The sequence below is a fragment of the Hyperoodon ampullatus genome (assembly GCF_949752795.1).
Source record: "Hyperoodon ampullatus genome assembly, chromosome: 4".
Taxonomy (NCBI): Eukaryota; Metazoa; Chordata; class Mammalia; order Artiodactyla; family Ziphiidae; genus Hyperoodon; species Hyperoodon ampullatus.
The window spans coordinates 29,128,862-29,154,588 of NC_136917.1; the positions used below are offsets into that span (position 1 = coordinate 29,128,862).

Genomic DNA, 25,727 nt, shown 5'->3' on the forward strand with positions numbered 1-25,727 from the left:
TGCTGCTCTTTGACTTCACATTTGCTCACATTGCTCGTGGCGGGTCCACCCCCCCCCCACAGGGAGAGATGCAAGCCCAGTGGGAGTTCCCAGAGCCCACGTCCACTTTGTATTTCTCACCTTTCCCCAGCCCCAGGCCACCACACGACTTGATAGCCTCCTGAATCCATTTCTCTGGCTTTAGGCCTTAAATCCAGGGAGGGCTGTGGAGGGTGGAGCAGAGGGTGGGAAGGTGCTGGTAGCATTTTCGTGAGATGGTGGTGATTACAGAACACAGTGAAGCTGTAGATATGGTTACGAACGAGATCTGTGGAGCCAGGCTGGTGTGGGCAACTATGGGCCCCAGCTCTGCCGCTCAGAGTTGTGTGGCCGGGGCATGTCGCCTCTCCCGTGTGAACCTCATCTCATCACCTGGGAGCCCTCAAAGTCTCTGCCTCCTTACGATGGCGTGTAACTGGAGCAGAGCTGCTGGTGCCCTATCTCTGCCCACCTGCTTTCACCCCCAGCTGGGTAGCTCTGGCCCCCTCTTCTCTGCCACCCCTGCCTGTCTCCCTCCGTCCTCAGCCCGGCAAGGGTGGCTGTGATGCCCAGGTGGGCCACCTCCCCGCCTGGGTGCCAACTGCAGTCCCCCCTGTGCTGCCTTTAGTCCCTCCTCTTTCTCCCCCTCCCTTCCTCCCTATGCTTCCTGGACTCACCTCCAGGTAAACTGCTGCACCTGTGCCTCCTTGTCTCAGTCAGCCTTGGCCAAGTGAGACTTAGCACAGGCTCGTGTTCGTAAGGGTTCAGCAATGATAACAGAGAAAACCAATGTCATTTACCTTGGTTGTTGACGTGCAGGAACTAACAAGGAAAACTAAACTTGACACGTTTCTCAAAATGACTCACGACTTCCTGGGCCTCAGTAATACAAGGTGGGACCCTTTTCTTGATTCTGCTGTGGCCCTCCAAGCAGATGGCTGCTCTCAGCAGAGGAGTGTCAGCCTGGAGCCTGCAGTGTCTTGGGTTCATTGCTGGCTCGAATAAGGGACCAGACCACTCTGAAACCTTTGTGGGTAAGACTCTATGTAGCACAGTGAGGATGAATACCAGCCATGGCCACTGGTTCCGGTGGGACCTCTCCTGAGCCGTGGTGCCTTCTGCCATGAAAGGGTTTCCCTAACTTCAGCTTACTGAGGTTGTTGGGAGAGTTAAATAGCATATAAGGATGTATCTGTAGTGCCTGAAACATTTCCTTGAATTTTGTTTGGTTAGTAGTCGGATGGGCTCTGCATTACAGAGCGCTCTTTATGAACCTGTCCTGTCGCTCTCCTTCTGTAGATGTGTCTTCCTACTTCACTGGCCACGTAGATGACTGCATATTCAGAAACATTTCTTTACAAATTTTACATAGTGTTAACGGCATGCTGGCCGGACTCTGCCTTCTGCTTCACTTTCTTTCTCCTCCACACGCTGTCATCCTGGTGCCCTAGAAGAGCAGGCAGGATGGAGTAGGAGCATCCAGATAGTAGCATTACCCTCCCCAGCCTTTACCTGCTACTTGTCGTCCACCTGTTCTCAGTGTCTCTGGTCGGGGGCGGCGGGGAGCAGCATGAACCACAGTGTTGGGGTCTGTGGGGGGGCTTCGTGTCCAAGCCATATTTGTGTGCTTTCCTTCAAGGTGGTGGGCGCCAAGGTTGTGACCAATGCCCGGAGTCCTGGAGCTCGCTGCTACGGCTTTGTTACAATGTCCACAGCAGAAGAGGCCACAAAATGCATTAACCACCTGCACAAAACAGAGCTCCATGGGAAGATGATCTCAGTGGAAAAAGTAAGGGGCTGTTTTCTTCCCGGGATGTGACCATGTTAGGAAATAAGGTAATACTTCCACCTGATTTTCTTTTTCAGGCAAAAAATGAACCTGCTGGGAAGAAAACTTCTGACAAAAGAGAAGGGGAGGGGAAAAAAGAGAAGTCTAGCAATGCTGACAGGTATTACTCTTCCCGAGGGGATTGTGGCCAAGGTGACCCTTTTCTTCATTTCACGTCCTTCACGTTTTCCACGGATGGGGAAGGCTGTGAGGCCCTAGCCCCCTTTACTTTTTTGCATTTGTTGAGGACGGTTTCACCACCAGTCCTGGGAGATGACTCCAGTCCCTCTGCAGGCTCCTTGTTCTCCATCCTGTTGATGCCTTAGAGGCAGCCTCCTCATCACTTGGTGCTCATTGCAAGAGTCCTGTCGTCGTCGCTGGCTTTTTTCCCTCAATCTCTCTTCTCACCCACTTGTGTCTGGGGTGTTATTTTTAGATCTGCAAACCTTAAGAGAGAAGAGAAGCCCGACAGAAAAGATGATGCTAAAAAGGGTGAAGATGGAAGTGGAGAGAAGAGCAAAGATCAGGATGATCAGAAACCTGGCCCTTCAGAACGATCTCGAACCACAAAATCAGGTAGCTGACCGATGGGTATGGGAGATTTCACCTTGTGTTCTGTTCCTAGCTGGTGTGGTTAGTGAACTACACTTGTTTTCTATGGAGTTGAGTGTTGTTCCTCATTTGGAGGTGCCGCTTCTTATCTTGCTCCTTTCTTCCTGTAGGAAGTCGAGGAACTGAGCGGACTGTGGTGATGGATAAATCTAAAGGTGTACCTGTTATCAGTGTCAAAACGTCAGGATCCAAAGACAGAGTGAGTGTTCCTTTCCCACCTAGGGTATTTATTTCCTCTGACGTTCCTATGTGTGTTTTAGGGGATTCTTCAGCTTGAGAAAAGTTGTCAACCTTTTCAAAATGTAGGGTTTTTTGAACTTTAAAAATGGGAAAGCTTAAAAGCTTTGCTTCATAGTTTGTATGATAAGAATTGTTGCTTTTTCATCTTCTATAACTCATTTTCAAATTCAATTATGGGAGTGGTTGGCTTTGTTTGCCTGAATCAGGGTACAGTAGTCCATTTTCTTTGTCAGCCTGGAATTTTCAGCAGCTCTCCATCGTGCATTCCTAAACCCCCATGTGACCCAGCCAGCCTTCCGGCCCACCTTTACAGCCAGTCCATACTCAGACTCCTTGCAGGTGCTCCACAGAACACGGAATCCACAAAGTGCCAGTCTTAGGTTCTTACCACATCACTCTGCCTGCCACTGGGGTCATGTAGCTGTTGATATTCATACGTTCAACTTTTGACAGGCTTACAACTTTAATGGATGTGGGTCCAGGTCTCCAAGGCTACCCACATTCTGAGATCCACTGGGGGGCCCCCTGGACTCGGCACATAGTTGTAGTCACAGTCAAGATTGGCTTCAGTGATGCAGAGAGGATACACAGCTAGGAAGGCGGGGAAAGACAGGTGGGGGGAGTCTGGAGGGGACCCTGCTGGCTCCTTTGTGTTCTCTCTCCCATGATGGCTCCCTCAACAGCGACAGTGCAGCCGTTGAGGGTGATACTTCTGCCCTGGGGGGCCCGTTGGAGCCTCAGCTCCCAGGGTTTTTACTGGGGCTGGTCACGTGGGCCCCTCTCCAGGCAAGTAACCAAAGGAGAGCAGGTTTTCAGCAGAAACCATCGTTTGCATGGTCTGGGCACAGTGAACCACCTTTGCCAGTTAACTCTTGACTAGGGACACTCTGATTGCCAAGTTCTCTAACACTGGCCTCAGGCCTGCCATGTTAACCTGTGCTGCCCAGAAGATAAACCGTTTAAGCTTTTGAATGTTGTGGACCAGTTGCAAGCTGACATTTCTATTATGGCATTTCAGTCTGCCTGTGTTTGTGCAAATATTTTACTGTGTTAGAGCGTTTTCCCCTTACTTTATAATAAATGATGTAGAATGGCAAATTGGAAGTGTGAATTTGAGGGCTGAGGCAGGTAGATCTCAAAAAATAATGTAGTCGGCACAAATAAGGAATCCTCAAACATACCAGAAGCAGCCTCAATTGGGCATCGCCGCATGTTTAATATTAAAGAATGTTTGGGACGCAAAAGGCAAAGTGAAAAAAAATACTTTTTTATCTTACAAAAAGTTTCTGGTAAGATACTCGTTTCCATTTTGACTAGTGAAAGTACTCGATGTACTTACTCATATTTTAGCATTAAATGGTAATGACAGTCTGTGACTCTGAATTACGATAAGCAAACATGAAGTTCCTTAGGAGAGAAGGCTTTGTTATCTAATTGTTTCGTTAAACGTTAATCTTCACTTCTGATCTTGGATGCTTGGACTGGACACACCTGGTTCTTCCTGTTGTTGTTTCTACCTTAACTTTTCAATGTTTCTTGGTGAACCAGGTTTCCAAGAGCCAGGATCGCAAATCGGCCAGCAGGGAGAAGCGGTCTGTTGTGTCCTTTGATAAAGTCAAAGAGTCGAGGAAGTCACGAGACTCAGAGTCCCGCAGGTGAGTTGGGTGTTGGGCTGGTTTGGGTGTTGCCATTGACTGGTGATAACTCTGTCCTGGGAGGATATTTTCCAAGTCCCCTGTGGGTGGAATATTGCTTTAAACCTCTGCTCCTTTGGCTTTTAGTTCACAGACTTCCTGTGCTCTGGCTTTCCTCTGTGACTTTTTTCAAACTGTTTTCTCGGGCAGATATTTTGAAGATTCTGGGAGGTAGCAATGGCAGGGAGATGGAATGCTTTCCTGGGACAGTAGTGCTAGTTAACAGAACATAACAAATTTGCTCCAGAAGCTGTGAATAGGGAAAAACAGTGGGACAGACCCAGTGAGAGAGCTGAGAGGTCCTCATCCTTAAATAAGCCCAAGACAAGGTCCTCATAATTTTAAAAAACTAAACAGAAATGTTGTCGATCACGTTGAGTGACAGTTAATATTTCCTATCAAGAAAAAATTTTAACTGTAGTTTAAAAAATAAGAACCATTAGTAAAAAGGCTAGCAGAATGAGACTGAGAAAGGGGGCAGGAGCACCGTTTTCTGTAGTACGTACACCGTACAGAACTTTGTACTGAAAAGGGAAAGGCAGTGGGCAAAGACAAAGTGCGGTTTTGGTGAGGTAATTAGCAAATGAGTAGAACTGACCCATGTGCATGTGGGAATTTAACATGATAAAATTGACATTTCCCACTAGTGAGAAAAGGACGGGCTCGCCCCAGAATGGCTTCAGGTCACTTGGCTGTGCCTTCGGACAGTCCTTTGGATCTCTGGCTCACATCACTACAAATTGTCAACATAAACTGCTGGCTGAATATAAACATAAAAATTAGTTATCCGTGTAATGCAAAAGTAAATATGTTTATGAGTTTGAGCTTTTGAAAGGACTGAAAATTTATAAAGGAGAGGTAGACTAAATTAAAATTTCTGTACAATGAAAGACCAAAGAGAAAGTGCAAAGATGTGTGACAGATGGTAGTAAAGGTGTTTTGAAATAGATAAAAAATAACCCAATAGAAGATGGACAGAAGGGGCTGTGTACATATGGTCATGAAACATGACACGTCGTTCAGCCTCACCAGGCATCAGGGACATGCAGGTGAAAACAGCAGTGAGACTGGTTTTCCATCCGTTAATTTGATCTGAATTACAGTTGGAGGGAGACGGATGCTTGTAGTGGTGGGAGTGACCTGTCCGGGGGGCACAGCAGCCTGGAGAGCAGTCCTGAGGTAGCATGGGCTTCTGAATCCTGGTGTTCCAGACCTAGCAATGCCACTTCCCCCAACTTGCCCGAGAGGAACCTGTGCTAAGAAAATGGGGCGGGGTGGCCGTTTCCCTGAGGCTGGGAACAACCAGAAGGCCCACGTCTGCGAGTGGTCATGTAAACTGTGGCCTCTCACTCCATGGGCTCCTTCCCAAGCATGCCGTACATCTGTGGAGGTGGGGGGACACACAGGGTCCAGGGCATGGTGCCTGAAAGCAAGGAAGCTGCAGCCATTTTTTTCTAAGACGCAGACACAAAGTAAGGCAAGATTAGACATTTCTGCTGGTATGATTATGTGTCTAAACACAGAGCAGAGGATGGACAGGAGACAACCTGGCAGCTGTACATGGAGACTGGAGGGAAGCTCACTGGGCACCATCATATCACCTGCAAAAGCAGGGCTGTCAGTGCCCTCAGCCTTGGTGGGGTCCTGCACAGCCTGGCTGTGTCCACCACCCAGCGGCTGCTGGCCCTTGCTTGTTGCTAAATGTATCTGCAGCTCTGGGCCCCCCATCCCACCCCGGGGCTGAGCTGTGGCTCCATCCATAGCTCCCCCTGCTGGGAGAGGCCCTCGGTTACTGGGTGCTGCTGCGGCTCCTGGGCCCTTGCAGCCTCTGCTCTTTGCCTCCAGGGTGCGTGAGCGCAGTGAGCGAGAGCAGTGCATGCAGGCGCAGCTGGAGCGGGAGGAGCGCAAGCGGCTGCTCATCGCCCGTGAGAGGCTGGCTTTCCACAGACATCGCCTGGAGCGCGAGCGGCTGGAGCGCGAGCGGCTGGAGCGCGAGCGCATGCGCGTGGAGCACGAGCGCAGGCGTGAGCAGGAGCGCATCCACCACGAGCGCGAGGAGCTGCGGCGCCAACAGGAGCTGCGCTACGAGCAGGAGCGGCGGCCCGCCGTGCGGAGGCCCTACGACGACGGGCGGTAAGCCATGCCACTGCTAGCCGCCGCCCCTGAGGTGGCCCCTGGCGTTTAGAATTGTGCCGTGGTCCCCAGAGTCCTGTTAACACAACGATTTTTACTTAAAAGAAAGCAGAAGTACTTGTTACAGTCAAATTTGGTATTCTGTACTTCATCTGGGAACCTGAGATAGTTTGAGATCGGTGGAGAAATGGTTGGATAAAGTGGTGCTTATTAAATCATTAGGTTCAGGTCCCAGTACAGACCACCGCCCCCTCCCCCAGGAAGGAGTTCAGACACCCAGAGCAGCACATAACACATGGGGCTGGGCATGTGGCCAGCACCTCCTTCTGGGCACCTTCCAGGTTTTGTAATCATTGCAGTAATTTGTGTTGGTTCATTCTGTTAATGAGATTGGTTTTAATTCCCCAGACATGCTGATGTGCCATACGAATACTAAAACGCTAACCACCAGTGAAAGGCCTGTTTCAGATCTTGCTGTCACAAGTCTGGGGTGATAATCCTAGCATTGATCCTATCAGAGCTTTTCCACATGCATGGTGTCTTGGGGGAGACTGCCTGGTGGTGTGTGTTTGTTCCTTTGTTTTAATCTTCTTTCTACTGGCGTGGGTTAGAGAGGTCCCTGTGTAATGTAACACTGAGACTTCTGTAAAGGGCCTTTAAGGTGTCTTAGGACTTTTTATGCATTATACAAGATACTGAGGGGAGAGTCTGTTATGGTCAGAAATGTTTTTGAACCAGTACATTTCAAGTGCTACTGAAAGTCATCCCCACCTGGTGTCTGCTGGGTCAAGTCTGCATGGGGATAGAAGGACAGCAGTGTACTAATTGTCCTGGTAGACTGGCCGACCCTCATGGCCGTGAGAGGTTCCCAGAGGGGATCTGCTGACACCCACTTCACTGATCCCCTCCTATAGGGAGACCTGAGCTTTTCTGTGGGGGACAAGGGGCATGTGGGGTAAGGGAGAACGGAGCCCTTCAGTCACATCCCACGTCACCCCTCCAGGCGCTCTCAGCTCATGTGGGCTCTCATGATAAAGTTCCTTCTCGTTCTGTGAAGTGATAGGGGCAGTGGGAGGGTCAAGTTTACCAGCTTCCACAAAGGTAATCTATTTGGAGGGGGAAATGCACGTCCTCTTTCTTGCTTCCTCTCCTAGGCGAGATGATGCTTACTGGCCGGAAGCTAAGCGGGCCGCCCTGGATGAGCGTTACCATTCTGACTTCAACCGCCAGGACCGCTTCCACGACTTTGACCACAGGGACCGGGGCCGCTACCCTGACCACTCGGTCGACAGGTCAGCCACTGACCCTGCCTGCTTGATGCATGTTTTCTTTGTCCTGGTTCATTCTTTTATTTTCTTTTTTTTTTTTTTAATGTGGACCATTTTTAAAATCTTTATTGAATTTGTTACAATATTGCTTCTGTTTTATGTTTTTGTTTTTCGGCCCCGAGCCATGGGATCTTTCTTAGCCCCCCAACCAAGGATCAAACCCTAGGCCCCTTCATTGGAAGGCAAAGTCTTAACCACTGGACCGCCAGGGAAGTCCCTGTCCTGGTTCATTCTTAATGACAAAGAGCTCGAGTGGCCCTTCTAGGCTCTAGGTTTCTAGGTAACTAGCCCACTTGAACCAGCAGAGTGTGTGTGAATTACCTGGGTTCAAGTGGAAATGTTTTCCATTCGGGGACTTAACCAACTTATCTTTCTCCTTATGCTTTCATTTAAATTGCTTTTTTCAGGAGAGAAGGTTCAAGGTCAATCATGGGAGAAAGAGAAGGACAGGTAAGTCAGAAGCTGTGATTGTAGCCAGTTTTCCCTGTACAGTTGGTTCTCTTCCCTTTGCCTGCCTTTTTCCTCCTCCACCTGAGTTAGAGGAAGAACGAGTAAGGGAGTGCGGCACCTGCAACATTTTGTGGGATGACCGTGTGAATAGCTTGTGCTTTGTGCTGGCCCAAAATTCAAACAAGTAATGTGAAGCCTTGTTTGGCTTTGACCCTAAGGTTCTATACACCTTAGTGACTACACTGGTACTAAAGTGCTGGAGAGCCTTGCATGAGTCTGGCAGGCTCTGTTGGGAAATGCCTTGTGACCCACAGCGCTGACTAGACGCTATGCCTCGTGTTACGGAGCCCGAGTGCACCTGGAGTGTCAATGGTCGCAGGGTTAACCCGCCCCTGCTGAGCCTCGGGAAGCAACTGAGTCAGACTTTTTAGTGGGTTTCCTTGGAGAATCAGAGGGATGAGGGAAAGTTGTGGTCAGGGCATCGTTCTGGCAGAATCGCTGCCCCGTGGGTCGGTCTTCTCCCTGACTGCAGCACCAACGTTCAGTCGTATCCTCCCTCCATGCCTGAGAACATGGCTCGGAATGGCTAAGCTCCTTAACTGCATCTGAGGAGTTCGCTGCCACCTCAGGAGCAATTCCATGACCCTCACAGGATTCCTGTTTCTCTGCTCCCAGGCATAAATCTCCCATGCAGCTAAATGTACCCCTAGTGTCATGGGTTTCCTTTGGTGGAGACATTGAGCACAGTGGTTAAATGTCCAGGCTCCGGAATCAGGACCAGGGTCACATTGCGGTGCCACCACTTCTGCTGAGCCTGTTTCTCCAGCTGTGAAAGGAGGGGAGGGAGGGTGGGGTGGAGTGGAGGGTTAAATGAGATGACATACGTGTCTGCGGCAAGTGTTTGCCCAGTCCTGCTGTGTTGCTCTTGATCATGGATAGCTATTCTCATCTGATTCGATAGTGCTCTCCTGACTGAAAGGAGTGTTTGTGTTCTCACGTCCATAATCACTGCTGCCCCAAACGGCAAATGGTGACATCTGACACAGAAAGGGAAAACCAGCACAGGCCTCAGGGCCTTGTTGAACTGGTCTGTGGGTGGGTGGGTTGTTAGAACGTTGGTTAAATTTTAAAACACCAGGGAGAGATGGGAATGGGCTTTAAAGAACTAGGTCTTGCTGAGATGAACTTCCATCCTTTAAATGCTTTTCTGTCTGATAAGGCTTCAGAAGGCTATTGATAGATAAAAGGTCATTCTTAAATGTTTGTCCAAAATTAAATGAAGCTGTGTAAAGCATGAGCTATAATTTTTTTAAAGTCAGTGCACCTTGAAGGTTGTTCATAGAACTACTTCCGGAATCCCGTTTGAGAGCCCTTGTTACATTTGCCAGCACTGACTTTCCTGGACACGTTGCCTTGTGATTTTGCCCCTTGAAGGAACAATGTTCTATCTTGTCCATCTTGTAAGATTGACCCCCTTTTGTTTAGGGCGGTGTGGGCACACATTTGGGGAAGAGCGGCCGGGGGGAGCAGGCAGTGGTGCTGCCCGTGCACCAAGGGCCACGAAGTCAGGGTTCCCATGTGGAGCCACCGTGTACCTGCCCTGGCCCAGGAGATTCCCGTGGATGCAGACGGGGACAGGGCCGCTGGGGCGGGACCCCAAGGGGCTTCGTTACCAGGACGCCTTTCTCCTTCCTTCTCAGTTAGACCATAAGTCCTGGGCAAAAGCCCCAAAGCCACAGATAAGGTTTGTGGAACAACAAGAGAACAGGGCTGTGGAGCCAGAGCCACCTCGCCAGCTCCGTGAAAGTCAGCCTGGGCCTTCTTGCAGCCGGCAGGGATGGGCTCGGGGTGAAGGGAACGGGGCTAGAGTATGAGGTGTCCTCTTTCATCCTCTTGGGGTCCTTGCCGGCCAAGCAGTTCACGTGGCCATGCCACTGAGTAAGCCGCTGGGCTGCCAAGGAGTCGTGTCTGGACAAAGCAGGACAGGATGCCAGGCCCCGGACTGAATCATGTCAAAGGATCCCTGGTGGCTCTTCTGCTCTGGTGGCTCCCTGATTATATTCTGAGCACAGGCACCTGGCACAGTGTGGTCCATTCCTGGTGTGGGGCAGTCGCTCAGCCCCAGCACGCTTCAGTCCATTGGTGCCTGAATCTCTGCCTTCTGATGAGGGAGAACTTAATTTGGTCTTGGGCTCCATGAGCACTGCTCCTCCCCAGACCTTGAGCAGACTTCGGGGGTGCAGCTGTGTTGTGCCAGCTGAAAGGTCCTGTGTGGCCCCAGACAGTGTACAGAATGCCTGCCAGCATTGTCTCGGGCCTGCAAAGGCTCCTGTCTGAGTTATCGTCCTTGTCATTATTAACTTGTTGCTCCAAAGGCCCTGGGATCCAGGGTTGTACTTAGGCCTTCTTTCATTTTGACCCTTTAACATCCAGCATTACCCCGAACGCCACGGAGGACCAGAGCGCCACGGACGGGATTCCCGTGATGGGTGGGGTGGATACAGCTCTGACAAGAGGATGAGCGAGGGCCGGGGGCTGCCTCCTCCCCCCAGGTTTGTGTCTCACGTCCCATGTTGCCCACCGGGGCCTCTCACCCAGCTGGCAGGATTGGTGTGTCCGGCCGAGGACCCCTGGTCTTGGGCATAAGCTGAGTGCCGGCCCAGCGTACTCGCCACGGCCCGGGCTGCCTCTGAGCTCTCTGAGCAGCATCGGATCGAGTGCCACTTCCGTTCCCCCGCAGCCCCCGTTGCTCAAAGGGCTGGGGTCACAAAGTGCTAAACGTACCCTCCCAAACCCAGTGCCACTTGCTCTCCTGGAGGGCAGAGGTGGGGGCAATCCAAATCAGAGATGTTTTTTTCCAAGGGGCAGACGTGAGTGGGGGGACCACAGCCGAAGAATGGAGGATGACCGTGCGTGGCAGGGTGCTGCTGACGGAGGCATGATGGACAGGGACCATAGGAGGTGGCAAGGTGAGGACTGGCCCTTGGCCAAGGCGCATTTGTCTCGTTGGAGAAGCATCCGGGCAGCTGGGGTTGCCCCTGCTGTACGTCGGGCACTGCTCATGAGGGCGGGAGCAGCTTTTTCTGCTCTCCTAGCATGTGGCCTTGCTCCTGATGGCCTGGGTGGGTGAGTGGGTGAGGTCTGGCACAGGTGGGGTGCCACGGGTGCTGTAGCTCCTCTTCACCGTGACTTAGCAAGGAGAGTGGGTGTGTGCAATCCGTGTGTTCACACATCCTCCACAGACGGACCTGTGGCTCAAGAAAGGGACTGGAGTTGTCTGAGCCCTGTGTCCTCTGAACTCGACGTCCTGTGCCTGAAGGCGCTGTGTGAAAAGTGTTCCTTGTTTTCCAGGCGGTGAGAGAAGTATGTCTGGTCACTCCGGGCCAGGTCACATGATGAACCGGGGAGGCATGTCGGGGTAAGGCGCATTGTCACCGGTCTCGTCTTTGCTTGTGGGCTTTCCTCGGTGAAGGTGCTGTGTGTTTGGGTGGGTGTCACTGCTGCTAAAAGGAAGGAGGCCCCAGAGAGCACAGGCACAGGGCAGAGCCCACTGAGTGAAAAATAAAAATAATTTGCCTTTGTTTCAGGCGTGGCAGCTTTGCCCCCGGGGGGGCCTCTCGGGGCCACGTGATCCCTCGCGGCGGCTTCGGGGGCCAGAACCGGGGGAGCCGACCCAACGACGCCCGCTTCACTCGCCGCTACTAAGTGCTTGGGCTCCTGTGTTATGTCACGTGGCAACAAGAATATGTTCTGTTAAGAGTTCCCTTAAACTGTGTACAATAATTTTTTTTTATCTGCTGCCATATTGTAGCTCAATACAATGTGAATTTGTTTTTTTTTGGTTTTTTGTAATAAATGTGTTTCTGTTCACATACCCTTTATTTAAAGCGTTGTGTCTTTTTATTTTCACGTCTTTAAGTAAAATGAAATTATACTCATAAGTGCTAAGCCACAGCTCTTCTTTCAGGAAAGGAGGATGGAAAGGGGCAGCTTTCGGGAACTGTTGGGTTTTCCAGAAGCACTTTGCCAGCAGCACACACCTTCCAGCCTGCGTGAGCCCGGACCTGGAGTTCATAGGACCGTCTGGGTCGTGTGTCTCAGCTATCTGTCCGTCCTCGGGGGCCTTGTGACATACCTCAGATGTTTGTTCCAATCGCCCACATTTTGCCTCCGTGTATGACACCCTTGCTGAACGGGCTGTTCTGTGGGTTTTGTGTGGTAAAATACACGTTAAATGAAATTGACCATTTTAACCATTTAAGGGTAGAGTTCAGTGGCATTATGTACATTCTCAGTGTCATACAACCATCCCCACCGTCCATCTCTGGAACTTTTCTTTCTTCCCAAACTAAAACTCTGTCCCCATCAAACACTCAGTCCCCAGCCCCTGGCCCCCACCACCTACTTTCTGTCTCTGAATCTGACTCCTCTAGGGACCTCGTGAGTGGGATTGCATCCTAGTGGGGAGGAGAGATGACCACGTGTGCCGTGAGAGGAGCAGAAGAGCTGCTGGACACCAGGTGATGACGTCCACCTCGGGGAGTGGCAAGGGCCGGAGTGGAAGGAGAGCTGCCGGGACAGAGGAGTTGGGGTCGGGGTGGGGGGGGTCTCACCCCACATAAGGTGCAGGTGTGTTCAGGGTTGAAGTGCTGCCTGGACTCCAGGGGTGGCCGGGTGGGACAGTGCCACCTCCCCAGGTCAGCTGTGTTCCTTGTCTCTAGGGGCCCTGGGTCTGTATGGATGGGGCTGGGGGCAGGCCCCCCTATTAGGGGAATAGTGCTCAGAGGCCTGCCTCTTGGCTCCATCTCACACTCGAGTAGGGTCCGGCCCTGTCTGAAGGCTGAGATGTACCAAAAACCAAGGCTGACCAGGCCCCTGTCCCCACAGGGCCCACAGACAAGGGAAGACAGACACAGGACCAGGCCTTTCCACCTGTTGGCTGAATACACCTCCTCCACCAGGCCAGGCACATCCCCCTCCTAATCCCTGTAAATTTATACCGCACGTGGCAAGAGGGACCTGCAGACAGGATTAAACTAACCTTCACATGGGAGAGTATCTGGGGTTACCCAGGTGGGTCCAGTTACCAGAAGGGCCCTTGTAAGGGAAATAGGGAGGGAGAAGGGCAAGATGGGGACACGACAGCAGAAGACCGCACTGCTGGCTGTGAGGACAGAGGAAAGGACGCCAGCCAAGGATCACAGTGGCTTCTCGAAGCTGGGAAAGGCAGGAAATGGATTCTTTCCAGCGTCCAGAAGGAACCGGCCATGCCCACACCTGGATTTCAGCCCACTGAGACCCACGTTGGACGTCCAACCACGAGGTGATTCTGTCCCGCGAAGACACCTGGCAGCACCTGGGGACATTTGCGGTTGTCATACGTGGTGGGTAAGGAGGGGCCGCTGGCATTTTGGGGGTTGGAGGCAGGGATGCTGCTCAACACCCCGTCCCTGGGGTGGCCCCAACACAGATTTATCCTTCCCGATATCAGCGATGCCAAGCTGTGGAAATCTGCCCCAAGGTGTTGGGCGCTGTCATGGGGCACCCACGGGGCACTGAGGAAGCCCAGAGAGGGCACTCGAGGAAGGGGACAGGGGAGGCTTCCCAAATGAGGGGGCATCTCAGCTGGGGGCAGGATGAACAGGAGTCAGCCAGGAGGAAGGATGGCCTAGTGAGGGGCTGCAAAGTTGTGGGCAAAAGCTGGCGGGAAAGCCAGCTGTGTTCTGGGAACTGAGGGCTGCTGGGCTGGCATGTCCAAGAAGGACTGAGGGGAGGCAGGGCCCCTGAGGAGTCTGGGCTCACAGGGAGGGCAGGGGGAGCTGCAGGTGTTTGAACGGGGAAGTGATGTCATCAGACATGGTCTCGGGAACAGATGGAGGGGGTGGGCCCGGAGGTCGGGTCAGCAGGGAAGTGATGACTGGCAACAAATACAAGTCGATGGAGAGGAACAGGGGTCTGACTGGATGAGGGGACACAGAGGCAAGAGCAGCACTGGTCTCCAGGCTGTCAGCTTGGTCTGTGTGGACAGTGGGAAAGCCATGGGGTGAAGGAGAGCCCATGGCCAACCCTGGGCCAGTGACTGTGGCCACCACAGGCTGGGTTCAGTCCTAGAAAACGCACGCACACAGTGCGCATGCGCGTCTAGAGCCAATGGAAGAGAACCAGGGATGCTGAGCATGTCCCCAGGGCAGCTCCTCGACCTCCTACAAAGACTGGCATCCTTTCCTGTGTGCTTTTCTGGGCCAGAATTGGCAGCTAATAGAGGGGGAGACCTGCCAAGGCTCCTCCTCCCCGTAAAATGGTCGTGAGGTTTCAGGGAGCCTCGTGGAGCACATGGCACCACCCCAGCTCCCTGCGCCCTGAGCACAAACCCCTCCTATATTCAAAGCCGGGAGTGAGTCTGTGGGGTGACATGGTTGGAAGTCTGCACTCCAGGGAGGGTCTCTTGGCAGAGAGAGGGAACCTGGCAGTGAAAGTTTCTCCATGGGTAAAAAATGGGCCCAGGAGGCTGCTGCAAGGACTCTGTGGACGGAGAGTCAGGCTGGGACAGCTCACAGGGCTTGTCCTTGAACTCAGGATGTGCCCTCAGCCTCCAAAATGGCCAGCACCAGCTCCTTCCTGGGCGGCAGAGGGTCAGGGATGGCCCCAGGCCCCACCCATCCCACCCTCATCGTAGACCCGCTCCCACCTCCACAGGGGCCCAGGTGGCTTTCAGGTGACACACAGGACATGGGAGACCCCACCTGGAGGCCATTCCTGGAGACCAGGGTGGCACAGGTCACTCAGGGCTCTCCCTCCCCGAGCACCCTGCCTTCTCCACTCCTCCCTGGCCAGATGGATGGATGGACGCGTGCTGGCTTCTGCTCCCAGGCGAGCCTGGGAAATGCCCCGGCCTCTGGTCTCTGCTTCCCTCATCTGTAACAGTGCTGTCCCCTCCTGAGTCATGTCCCTGGGTGAGTTCTATCCCCTAAACCAACTGACATGAACTCCAGAACTCTTGGGAACAGAGGATCCTGTGCCAGCTCAGGGCACCATTACCCAGGCCTCCTCCCTGTTCCCAGGGTAGCTTCCTGGGCCAGTCATTGGCTCCCACCCAAGCCCACCTCCTACCCTGTCTGGGGCAGAGGTTTCCTCCTGCCATCACCATGGTGGGATGCTCTGTGTGACTGGGTGCTAGGGACCTCACAGGGAGCATCTCAAGGGCCCACCCTCCCCAGAGCTCCAGCTGGACGGGGAGACATTTAGGTCACCAGGCAGCTGACACAGCGGGTGTCAGAGAAGGCTTCCCAGGGGAGCAGGGAACATCTGGAAGACAGGGCCCTTGTGGGCCAGGGAGACCCCCTACACGGCCATGACCGCCAGGTCTGTGCTCCCCAGGAATCCCCAGGTTGTGGGGAGAGGGTGGAATGAGAGTGGAAACCAGGTGAGGGCAGGAGGGTGGGGACTAGACTAGGCAGGCAGATCAGTGAGCCGAGCAGGACAGAGAATCAGTGGCTCTGGGGGCTCCCAGCTGTGTAGACCAGCCCTTACCCCCAGATTGACCCACCCTGTGCTCAGCCCTCCAAGAATTGAGAAGACCCCAGACGGGCCCTGAGGCCCGGGGCAATGGTCTGCTCCCACTCACCATATGAGGTCGAGGGCCCACCAGTGGGCAGGGCCCAGATACAAAGGGGTGAACCTTGGCCTTCAGTCAAGGTCAGGCCCTGAAGAGCCCCCAGGAGCCAGAAGCCCACGCCCCGGGGGCCAGCACACGGATCGGGGAACACTTCCAAGTCCTTTATTGGGCCGGCAAGGCCGGGAGCTGCCCTAGGAGTGGGGTCCCAGTCTGGCGTCCATGGCGCCCCGGCCCCTGTTCCCGTCTGGGGCAGGCAGCTTCCTCTTGACAGGCTACTTGGTTCGCTCCTTCAGGTATTCCCAGCCCTCCTTGGAGTACTCCCAGGCCTTGGAGGGGGCCACGGACAGAGCGGACATCACCGTGATGATGCCTGTGGGGAAGGAGGGCCCAGCGCTTTCAGCGGAGAGTTTGAGAGGCACCACTTCCGGCTCTGTCAATTCCACGCAGGGAAACAGGTGGAGGCCACATATTGCTCCCACCTCCCTGGAATCTCCACTCCCTTTTCTCTTTCAGATCCGTTGGGGGTAGCAGGGCGGGGCGGGGCGGGGCGTGGTGGGTGGGTGGGGGGCAGCAGGTGCACACAGAGCAGGAAGGAGAGTGATGGAAAGGCATGGCCAGGAAGGGAGGTGGGAAGTATCTGGGGCCACTCTCCTGCAAGCAGACGGACCAAGGCCTACCTGAATTCCAGGACTCGCGGATGTGAAAGTTAAACTTTGGAGGGGCTGGGAGCTGGGAAGAGAGGGGAAGAAGGGGCTGGTGAACGGGGAAGGCCTGGCAGCCCGCGCCTCCCTCACAGGCAGGGAGAGCAGCACACGCCCCAGCGTGGAGAAAGCCAAGCAGGGCTGGAGGGACCGGGGATCAAAGGCCACCCCAGAGCTGACGACCCTGCTCCCGCCGAGCCGTAGCCTCAATCCAAGCTCGGAGTACCTGGGGTATCTTCAGGCCTGTCTGCTCGCACACGTACTGGCTGAACTGGTACACGGCGGTGGGGACCACCTCCTCAGCTTTCTGAAGGACCGCCTGGCTCTTGTCGCTGGGCCCCAGCAGCTCCTGGTCGTACACCAGATAAACAGCGCCCCCAGCCACACTGCCCTTGATGAGGAACCTGCAGGCAGAGAAAGGAACCACAGCAGCTCAGCAGATTCTGCTGGCCACCTCCCGGGTCTAGGCCCGCGGGTATGGGGGGTGAGGGTTAGACCCCTAGGGGGAGGGGCGTGCCCACAGTCCAAAGAGTGACACACCTGAAGCCAGGCAGCTAATGCGGGAAGCACAGGGCATTTTGGGAGCCCAGAAGCGTGCCTGACCCACAGCACTTAATTTAAGGCGTGCAGGGATACTCAGCTCCATTTAACTGGTAAACTGAAGCCTGGAGAGGAACAGTGTCAGTCAAGATCCCGCAGAGGGCAGGGAACAGTGAAGACTTAAGACTCCTGACCACCTTCTACCTTCCAGCCCCGAGGGATGCTCCGCGAGGAACCCGCGGGGGTTTTCTAAGTGTCCCTGGTCATTTCCTGTCATACGCAGCTCTGGGTGCGCATTAACCTCCCAACAAAGGCGGCAGCTGAGGCTCGGAGGGGTCTCGGGTACAGAGTAGGAAAGGCACGGACTCGCCAGGAAGCGGGAGGGGGGCGAGAAGCTCCACCCTGTCTGGACAGACACGGGAGACCTGACACTACGGGCGGCGAAAAGCTGATCGGGAGCAAACCAGATGGAGGGTGCTCGCAGAAGGGAACATTCTCGGGGGCTTGGGGCCCTCCTGGTGGCCCCACGAACCTCATCAGCGACCACACTCGGGGTACCATGACCGCTCCGCTCCCCTCCGCGCGCAAGGACACTCGGCTCGCCCGCCACTTCCGGTCGCGGCGTCGCAGAGGCCTCTGGGAGGCGTAGTCTCTTGTCAGCCGCAAAGGCCTCCGGGAGTCGGAGTCTCGGCACCGAGACAACAGAAAGAGTTTGCGGTCCCACTGCAAAACAACTGTGCGAAGCTTAGTCCTCAGGGCCCGGCCGCCGCAAAGCTGTCTGGGAAAAGTAGTCGGCAAGTCACGTGAGGCGCCGGACGGCTCGTCTAGCCGCCAAGCCTCCTGGGAAATGCAGTCGGGCGCGGCACGGCCCTCGTGACGTGAGGGAAAGAGGAATCGGGTGACATGAGTGGGGCCTGAGGGGGGACCCACAAGATGTCGGAGCCCGGGAGATCCACCCGCGCCGGCGCAGGGGACTAAGGGCCCAGGCACAGGAAGAGAGTGCCTGGAAGCCGGTTGTCACGGCAACGCGAGGGCTGATTTGTACGAGAAAGGCGGGCCTTTAGTCACGTGATCAGGCCAGTGGTTGAGGCCAGAGGAGAGCTAGGCGGGAGGCTGTTGCCCGGCAACGTCTGGGCGCGGAGTCCCCACAGTATAGCCCCTCCCCCCGAGGAGGTGGGCTCGGAGTCACGTGACTCAGACCCTACGGGAGGGGGCGCGGTCGGAGCCTGGCGGACGCAGCAGCGAAGTGAGGGCAGAGGGGCGCGCGCGTGGCTCCCAGGCCTGGACCCCAGCCCCGCTGGACAGCGGGAGAAACTGAGACCTGAGTGGGTGAGTTCGCGGTTGGGAGAGTGCAGTGAGTCGCACGCCCCCTTTGTCCAGAGGGGAAACTGAGGCCCGGCGAGGTCAGGGGGCCGGTGGGTTCTGCAAGGATCGGGTTTCCTCCTTTCCTCCCCCATCAGAGCCTGGCTGTTTCATCCATCCATTCATCTATCCGCCCACTCACCCACCCAGCTTGCCAGCCAACCCCTGCGGGGGAACTATGGTCAGGGCCAGTTTGAGGAGAGTGTTGAGCTGTGGGACTTCAGGGCTTTCCCTGGAAGTGGGGAGAGGTGGGAGAGTGTTCCCTGCTGAGTGGACGCTGGCGTGACTGGGTTAGGGCGAGGAGTTCACTTTTCTGAGAACTGATAGATTCATGGATAGGAAGTGGGGAAGATGAGGATGGACAGAGAGCCGAGGCCAGACCTGCTGGGTCTCGTGGGCTGAGGTGAGGAGGGTGTGGTCTTCATCTGGGGCAGTGGTGCGCCCTGGGAGGGTTTGGAGCAGGAAGAGACATCCCAGATGGTTTTGGACAAAGATCCCTATGGCCTTTCCTCTTTGCCCCATGCAGTTCAGCGGATAGAAACCCTAAGATGTGATGGGCTTGTGCCCTTTTCAGGGGAGATCCATTACCCCCTTAACCTTAATCACCTGGCCTGTTTATATCTTTCACCTTCTCCCTGGAACAAGTAAATCGGCTCCCCCAGCTGAAGTCACATCTTAACCCTGATGACACGGGTACCTCCATCTCCAAGCCAGTCCTGAGTGTCTGATTCCTTCTGGGTGTCTCCAGACAGAGTTATCTTTCTGGGCTCCCCCACCTCTCACCTCCCACATTCCTCATATCACTCTGGGTCAGTCTATCTGTTGAGTACCTACTGCATGTCTGGCAGTTCAGGGCACGGAAGATCCAAAAGGGAGCAAAACAGAAGCAGGTTTCCATTTCCTTTTTGCCCTCATGGAGCTGAGTCTAAGGGGAGAGAGGGATCCTGAACAGGTAACAAATCATCAAGATGATTTCAGGGGATGACAGGTGCTGAGAAGGAGAAAAGTTCTACAGGTAAGAGAGAGGGGGCGACCAGGAACAGAGGTGCTTTAGAGAAGGAGGCCAGGGAAGTGCCCTCTGAGGAGGTGATTTTTGCGGCCAAGACTTGAAACAGCAAGCCATTGGGTTGTATTTGGGAAGAGCATTCCTCGTAGAGGGAAGAGCCAATGCAAGGGCCCTGAGGCATGATGGTGACTGGCTGGTTGGCTGGTTCCAATGAACAGTGAAGAGGCTGGTGTGGCAAACAGTGAAGAGGGGCTGGTCCAAGCAGACCCTTTTTGGTCACCAAGGCTTTTGTTCTAAGTGAAACAGGCAGGGTTTTCAGTAGGAGAAGATTGCTGCAGTGGTTCAGGTGAGCTAGATGATGACCTGGACCAGGTGGTGGCTATGGAGATGGAGAAGGGGGGGCAGGGCCAGGAGCCTCACCACTGGCTCTTCGAACAAAGACGCCGTTGGGAAAATGGGTGTGACTGGGGTGCGACTGTGGGCCAGGCCTGCGCCGGTCACCCTCTCTCCCGCTGCAGGCCCAGGGAGGGCCATGAAGGTGCTGCTCCTCGTGGGGCTGGGAGCCCTGTTCTTTGCCTATTATTGGGATGACAACTTTGACCCAGGTGAGTGCCTGGGGGTGGGGGTGGGAGGAACGTTCTGGCTGTCCTGTCTATCCCCCAAGCTGACCACCTCTACTCGCTGCCAGCCAGCCTCCAGGGAGCCCGTGTGCTGCTGACTGGAGCCAGTGTGGGCGTCGGGGAGGAGCTGGCATATCACTACGCGCGCCTGGGCTCCCACCTGGTGCTCACTGCCCACACCGAGGCTCTCCTGCAGAAGGTGAGACACTTCGTCTCAAGTTTAATTGGTGGGGTGGGGCGGGGAACAGGGCCTGGGTTTGAATCCCTGCAAACATTCAGGCTTCCTGTGTGGCCTTGGGTAAGTCACTTAATCTCTCTGAGGCTTAGTTTCCTCATTTGTAAATCAGAGACAATAAAAGGACCTTCTCCTGGGTTGTGATGTGGGGTTGAATCAGTAAGACAGTTGTAAAGCAAGGACTGTTCCTCACTAAATAGGAGTATTGATAGTAACCAAAGGCTGTGTGGATAGCTAGGGTTCTCAAGTTCAAAAGCGGGTTGGGTAGACATTTCTTAGCAACAGCCCAGTGTTATTTCAAGGAAATGTGCAGCTCCTGGGGATAAACCTTCAAAAATTTCCAGAGGCCAGAAATCTCAAGATTTATTTGAAATCTGCGTTTTAAATGTTGATGGTTGAACAAGCAAAATGTCCCCTATTCTGGCCCATGGGCTGGCCAGTTTGCTACCCCAGTGGTAAAGCTTCAGGCATGATGTTGAATGGAACCTGAGGCTCATAGCAGGGGAGGGGGCTTCAGGCTGGGGCCCCTTTAGGGCCGGCAGGTGGAGGGGGGCCAGCTGGGGTGGAGGGGCCCACGGGCAGCTCTGGCCCCCCCAGGTGGTAGGGAACTGCCGGAAGCTGGGCGCTCCCAAGGTCTTCTACATCGCTGCGGACATGGCCTCCCCTGAGGTGCCCGAGCGCGTGGTGCAGTTTGCGCTGGACAAGCTGGGTGAGGGGCGGGGCCTGGAGTCTGGGACCTTGGCCTAGGCCTTAGGGGCACGACCCAAATTGGGGCGGGGGTGTGGTAGTAACGGCCGTCTGAGGGCGGAGATTTATGGGTCCGGGGGCAAGGCTAGGGGTGGAGCCTCATGGCATCCAGTGGGTGGAACTCTGGACCGGGCCTCATTAGATCAGGGATGAAGCCTGGTTAGGGAGTAGGGCGGGGGTCTCTTTGATCTTAGTTGGGGCGCTACCTGAGTCAGAGCTCATTGTGTCAATGCTCTGGCCGGAGCATCGCTAGTTCAGGGGGCAGGGCTATGGGTGGTGTCTCATAGGGCGCGGGGGGCGGAGCCTTAAGGACAGCTCCGGGCTGATGGGCCTCTCCGGGCCAGGAGGGCTGGACTACCTGGTGCTGAACCACCTCGGCGCCGCCCCAGCAGGCACGCGGGCCCGCAGCGCCCAGGCGACTCGCTGGCTCATGCAGGTGCTCCGCCCCTCCGCGGCCCCGGTTCCGCCCTCCCGCCAGACTCCACCCTCTCACCATTCCCCTCTCGGGCCCTGCCCTTCCCAGCTCCAGACCCCAACTTTCCTGGTTCTAGGCTCCGCCCTCTTGACCTTGGCTCCGCCCCGGGCTGGTGTTCCCCCTCGTCCATTCGGAACTCCGCCCCAGTCCTAGAGCCCCGCCCCTACATACCAAGGCCCCGCCCCCAGGCTCTAGGCTCCGCCCCTGCCCCTTCTGGCCTTCGGTTCCTCCTCCGCCCGGTGACTCGCAGTCGCCACCTCCAGGTGAACTTCCTGAGTTACGTGCAACTGACTTCGTTGGCGCTGCCGAGTCTGACTGACAGCAAGGGCTCCCTGGTGGTGGTGTCCTCGTTGCTAGGTGCGTGTACGCGGGGCGGGGAGTGGGGAAGCCAGGAGGCCGATGGGGGCGAGCCTGGAGCGGGCAGGAAGGCTTCCTGGAGGAGGAGCAGCGGCGTGTGGCCGCTCAGCCGCTGCCCTCCCGCGCCCCCAGGCCGCGTGCCCACGTCCTTCTCCAGCCCCTACTCGGCGGCCAAGTTCGCGCTGGATAGCTTCTTCGGCTCTCTCCGGCGAGAGCTGGACGTGCAGGACGTGAACGTCGCCATCACCATGTGCGTCCTGGGCCTCCGGGATCGCGCCTCGGCCGCCGAGGGAGTCAGGTGAGGCCCAGGACGCGAGCCGGGGCCAGGCTGAGCGGGGAGGGGGTGTGTGGGGCCGCTCAGCCGTAGCCACAGTCCCCACCGCACCCTCCTGTCCCCAGGGGCGTCACGAGGGCCAAGGCGGCCCCAGGGCCCAAGGCAGCCCTGGCCGTGGTTCGTGGCAGCGTCACGCGTGCCTCCAGCGTCTTCTACCCGTGGCGCTTCCATCTGCTCTGCCTGCTTCGCGGCTGGATGCCACAGCCAAGGGCCTGGTTCATCCGCCAGGAGCTCAACATCACGACCCCCGCTGCTGCCTGAGCCCCTGGGCTTAATGCCCCTTCGTCTTCCCAGAAGAAGACCCTCCAGCCAATCGTCCTGGAGCCTGGACAGACACCTCTGAGCGGGTGGCCAAGGGCCAAAAGAAAGTCATCAAGACAGAAAAGTAAACCTGAGAAAAACTACCAGCACCTGAAAACAGTCAGAACTCGGGGCGAGCCCGGCATCTTGTCAGGGACTTGGAAGGCAATTAATTACCTCAGTCTTCTCAGCTGTCATTGATGATATGATTGCTGCTTCCATTTTGCAGATGAACAAACAGGCTCAGCGAGGCTATGTGACTTGCCTCAGGGCCCTAGCCACATCAAGCAGGTCACAACACCACTGAGCCACCCTTGGAACCCTCTCTACTTGTGACCTGAAACCACTGCGTCCCTGATTTATTCTTTCCACTCACTCAGCCTCGGAGCATCCCCCAACCATTTTCCCGAGCAGGGGAGCCCTCGAAGCTGTCGAGTTGATGGTGGGGTCTGAGGAGGGGGAAGAGGAAAAGAATGTGTTCTGGACTGGATCCAGCCTCCCATTTGATAATAAAAATCTTTCTTCCCTTGCACATCTGTTGTTCAGACTCCTTGGTCCTTCCAGTTTGCTGGTGGCAGGAGGTGAAGAGGGATGTGTGTATTGGTGCCAGAACTCTCACCTTCATTTCACAGGTGGAGAAGCGGAGGCTGAGAGACAGATGGACGTCATCCAGGAAGTCAGGGATGGGAGGAAGTGTAACCGATTGTGGGCCAAAGGCTATATTTGCAGCACGAAGAACATGGTTTGTGCACCAATAATGATAACCTGCATCAGGCGCTACGCACTTGACATTCATGACATCTTCACAACTAGAGGTTAGTGCTACCATTGTTACCATTTTATGGATGGGGAAACTTAGACGGGAAGTGAGAGGCAGAAGCTGGGATTCTGACACCAGACTGTCCCTCTTTAAGGCAACGTGTGGGCTGCATCTGCACATCACTGGTATTTAGATTAATGGATTAAAAACTGACACTTTCCTTAAAATGGTAAACCAGCAGTGGTCGCATAAAGAAAAAGCAACTGTAAAGATAAAAACTAAATGAAAGCAATGTTATAAAAACAAAACAATGTTTTGAAGAATGAAACAATGTTATAAACAGCTAGCTACGGGTGGGATAGGGAGGGTGGGAGGGAGATGCAAGAGGGAGGGGATATGGGGATATAAGTATAGCTGATTCACTTTGTTATACAGCAGAAACTAACAACAATGTAAAGCAACTATACTCTAATAAAGATGTTTAAAAAATAAATAAATCTAGCTCCTGTTGGCTGTCCAAGCCTCCAGGATTAGCAGGTGTTCCAAGGGCTAACCCCAAACAGACCAGCCTCAAATCGATACTGTCTCTTGGAAATAAATAGGATTGAAAGATAAAAACCAGGAAAAAAAATAGTTTTTTGTTCCCACCACGCCTCCTATCCCTGCACCTAAAATTACATCAAGTTATATCAGATGCCACCAGGGGGCACTACTATATCACAACGCTTTCCTTAGCTCTAGCCCAGAGCTTGGCTTCATATATAGTAAAACCAATTTCTCCGTTTGTGGAAATTTTATTTTGTGCCAGTTATCATATCTTGCTCATACAGTTTGGAATAGGTACTATTGTTGTCATCATTCTATAAATGGAGAAATTCGAGTAGTGGGAGCTGAAGTCTCTGGCGCTGGGACAGCCAGCTGGCGGCAGAGGTTGGATTCCACCTCTCAACCCACCCGCAGAGGGAGACACCGCAGCCACAGCCACGCCCACCCGGTCCGACTACTGGTTTGGGCCCGTGAGGGTAAGCGCGCATGCTCAGGGGGCCCACAGGGACGCCTCCCGCCGCCAGGGGGAGCCCGCGACCTTCCTGCCTCTCTGGCCCGCGCCGCCCGCGGGTCGGTAGAAATCCCAGAGTTCTGCGCGTTTGAGGCTTTTCCGCCGCGGCAGCCATTGAGGAGCGGCAGGTTAGTGAAGCCCAGCGTACCATCCGCTGCCATCCGGACCCTTGGGGCCCCAGTGCAGCTCGGGGGTATGGTTGGGTGCAGCGAGCAAACCCGGGGGAGCTGAGGCGCGGGGTTCCGGGCGGCGGGGACCGAGCCGGGACTCACCTCCACCCCCCTCTACCCATCCCTGTCTGCAGCCATGGCTCTGCGCTACCCCATGGCCGTGGGCCTCAACAAGGGCCACAAGGTGACCAAGAACGTGAGCAAGCCGAGGCACAGCCGCCGCCGTGGGGTGAGTGCCGGGACCGCAGTCGGGGTTTCGAGTCCCGAGAGCAGTGGGGAGCCCTGGTGTCTTAAACGGAGGAAAGGGGGTGTCGGGCTTGCCCGGAGCAGAGAGTGAAGATGCCGGTTACGCGCCTGCGCGGCGAACGCCCGCCGGGGCTAAGTATCGGGACCCACCCGGCCCGTGGATTCAGAAGCTAGGGCAGGAGCGAATTGGGAGCAGATTTTGACGCATGAGCAGGAGTTTGCCGAGTAGAAGGGTTTCTGGATCGGAGTTAGAATGTGGAGGGACAGCGGATTCCGTGTGTGTCAGGTTGAGGAATCGTAGGCTCATGGGGGTTTATATATTTCTTCATTAAGCGGCCCCGACTCCACGGTGCCCAGCTTGTGTCCAGGGCGAGAGGGTTCTGGGCCCGGGGAACAGCCCGTGCAAGGGCCGGGTGTGACGTGCCACTTTAATGTTGATAAGATTGGGGACTGGGGAGGATTTGGGCTTCCCTTGTTAGCAGACATACAACACTCCACCCGGAGACCCTGAGCGGCCGGGCGCCCCCTCGGAGCCCCGCCCTGACGCCTCCCTTCTCCCGCAGCGCCTCACCAAGCACACCAAGTTCGTGCGGGACATGATCCGGGAGGTGTGCGGCTTTGCCCCTTATGAGCGGCGCGCCATGGAGCTGCTCAAGGTCTCCAAGGACAAGCGGGCCCTCAAGTTCATCAAGAAAAGGGTAGGTAGGATCCCTGTGTTAGGGTCGGGTGGGACTTGCGGCTTAGGCTCACGGCCCTCCTTGCCCGGCAGGTGGGGACACATATCCGTGCCAAGAGAAAGAGAGAGGAGCTGAGCAATGTCCTGGCCGCCATGAGGAAGGCGGCAGCCAAGAAGGACTGAGCCCTTCCCCTCTGTGCACAATAAAACTTTTCCAGGAACT

General features: G+C 55.1%; 4 protein-coding genes across 9 annotated transcripts in view; 3 read left to right on the top strand and 1 right to left on the bottom strand.

Annotated features, from left to right (window-relative positions):
- Positions 1-12,184, top strand: part of SAFB (scaffold attachment factor B) — a gene marked incomplete at its 5' end in the record, with an annotated part of 34,086 nt that extends 21,902 nt beyond the window's left edge. For 3 of the 4 annotated variants that reach the window (XM_079702876.1, XM_079702878.1, XM_079702879.1), the window contains 12 exons: positions 1,658-1,807; positions 1,885-1,967; positions 2,283-2,422; positions 2,569-2,657; positions 4,247-4,353; positions 6,238-6,525; positions 7,680-7,817; positions 8,261-8,303; positions 10,737-10,855; positions 11,166-11,272; positions 11,655-11,721; positions 11,891-12,184. In XM_079702876.1, coding sequence (XP_079559002.1) covers positions 1,658-1,807; positions 1,885-1,967; positions 2,283-2,422; positions 2,569-2,657; positions 4,247-4,353; positions 6,238-6,525; positions 7,680-7,817; positions 8,261-8,303; positions 10,737-10,855; positions 11,166-11,272; positions 11,655-11,721; positions 11,891-12,008 — 1,449 coding nt within the window. In that variant the 3' untranslated portion in view covers positions 12,009-12,184. The remainder of the gene's footprint in view (positions 1-1,657; positions 1,808-1,884; positions 1,968-2,282; positions 2,423-2,568; positions 2,658-4,246; positions 4,354-6,237; positions 6,526-7,679; positions 7,818-8,260; positions 8,304-10,736; positions 10,856-11,165; positions 11,273-11,654; positions 11,722-11,890) is intronic. The other variant, XM_079702877.1, reaches the window with a different exon arrangement.
- Positions 12,185-16,064: 3,880 nt separating this feature from the next.
- On the bottom strand, positions 16,065-17,846 carry MICOS13 (mitochondrial contact site and cristae organizing system subunit 13). The gene is made up of 4 exons (XM_079701859.1): positions 17,692-17,846; positions 16,846-17,023; positions 16,596-16,647; positions 16,065-16,288 (listed from the first exon to the last, which is right to left on the bottom strand). Exons 1-4 carry the CDS (start codon positions 17,718-17,720, stop codon positions 16,191-16,193), a joined length of 357 nt encoding a protein of 118 aa, XP_079557985.1. The 5' UTR covers positions 17,721-17,846; the 3' UTR covers positions 16,065-16,190.
- A 1,656-nt stretch (positions 17,847-19,502) lies between these two features.
- On the top strand, positions 19,503-22,556 carry HSD11B1L (hydroxysteroid 11-beta dehydrogenase 1 like; the record flags this gene model as incomplete). 2 transcript variants are annotated; one of them, XM_079703512.1, is made up of 8 exons in its annotated part: positions 19,503-19,536; positions 20,014-20,132; positions 20,216-20,346; positions 20,980-21,091; positions 21,474-21,565; positions 21,868-21,961; positions 22,094-22,259; positions 22,361-22,556. In XM_079703512.1, the coding sequence occupies exons 2-8, from the start codon at positions 20,060-20,062 to the stop codon at positions 22,554-22,556; spliced, it is 864 nt and encodes a 287-aa protein (XP_079559638.1). In that variant the 5' UTR covers positions 19,503-19,536; positions 20,014-20,059. The 2 variants fall into 2 exon arrangements, with proteins under 2 accessions (XP_079559638.1, XP_079559637.1); XM_079703511.1 differs by lacking the exon at positions 19,503-19,536 and having other exon boundaries at positions 19,909-20,132.
- A 1,921-nt stretch (positions 22,557-24,477) lies between these two features.
- On the top strand, positions 24,478-25,725 carry RPL36 (ribosomal protein L36). 2 transcript variants are annotated; one of them, XM_079702840.1, is made up of 4 exons: positions 24,478-24,540; positions 24,717-24,811; positions 25,392-25,526; positions 25,598-25,725. In XM_079702840.1, exons 2-4 carry the CDS (start codon positions 24,719-24,721, stop codon positions 25,685-25,687), a joined length of 318 nt encoding a protein of 105 aa, XP_079558966.1. In that variant the 5' UTR covers positions 24,478-24,540; positions 24,717-24,718; the 3' UTR covers positions 25,688-25,725. The 2 variants fall into 2 exon arrangements, with proteins under 2 accessions (XP_079558966.1, XP_079558967.1); XM_079702841.1 differs by having other exon boundaries at positions 24,530-24,605.
- Positions 25,726-25,727: the final 2 nt, after the last annotated feature.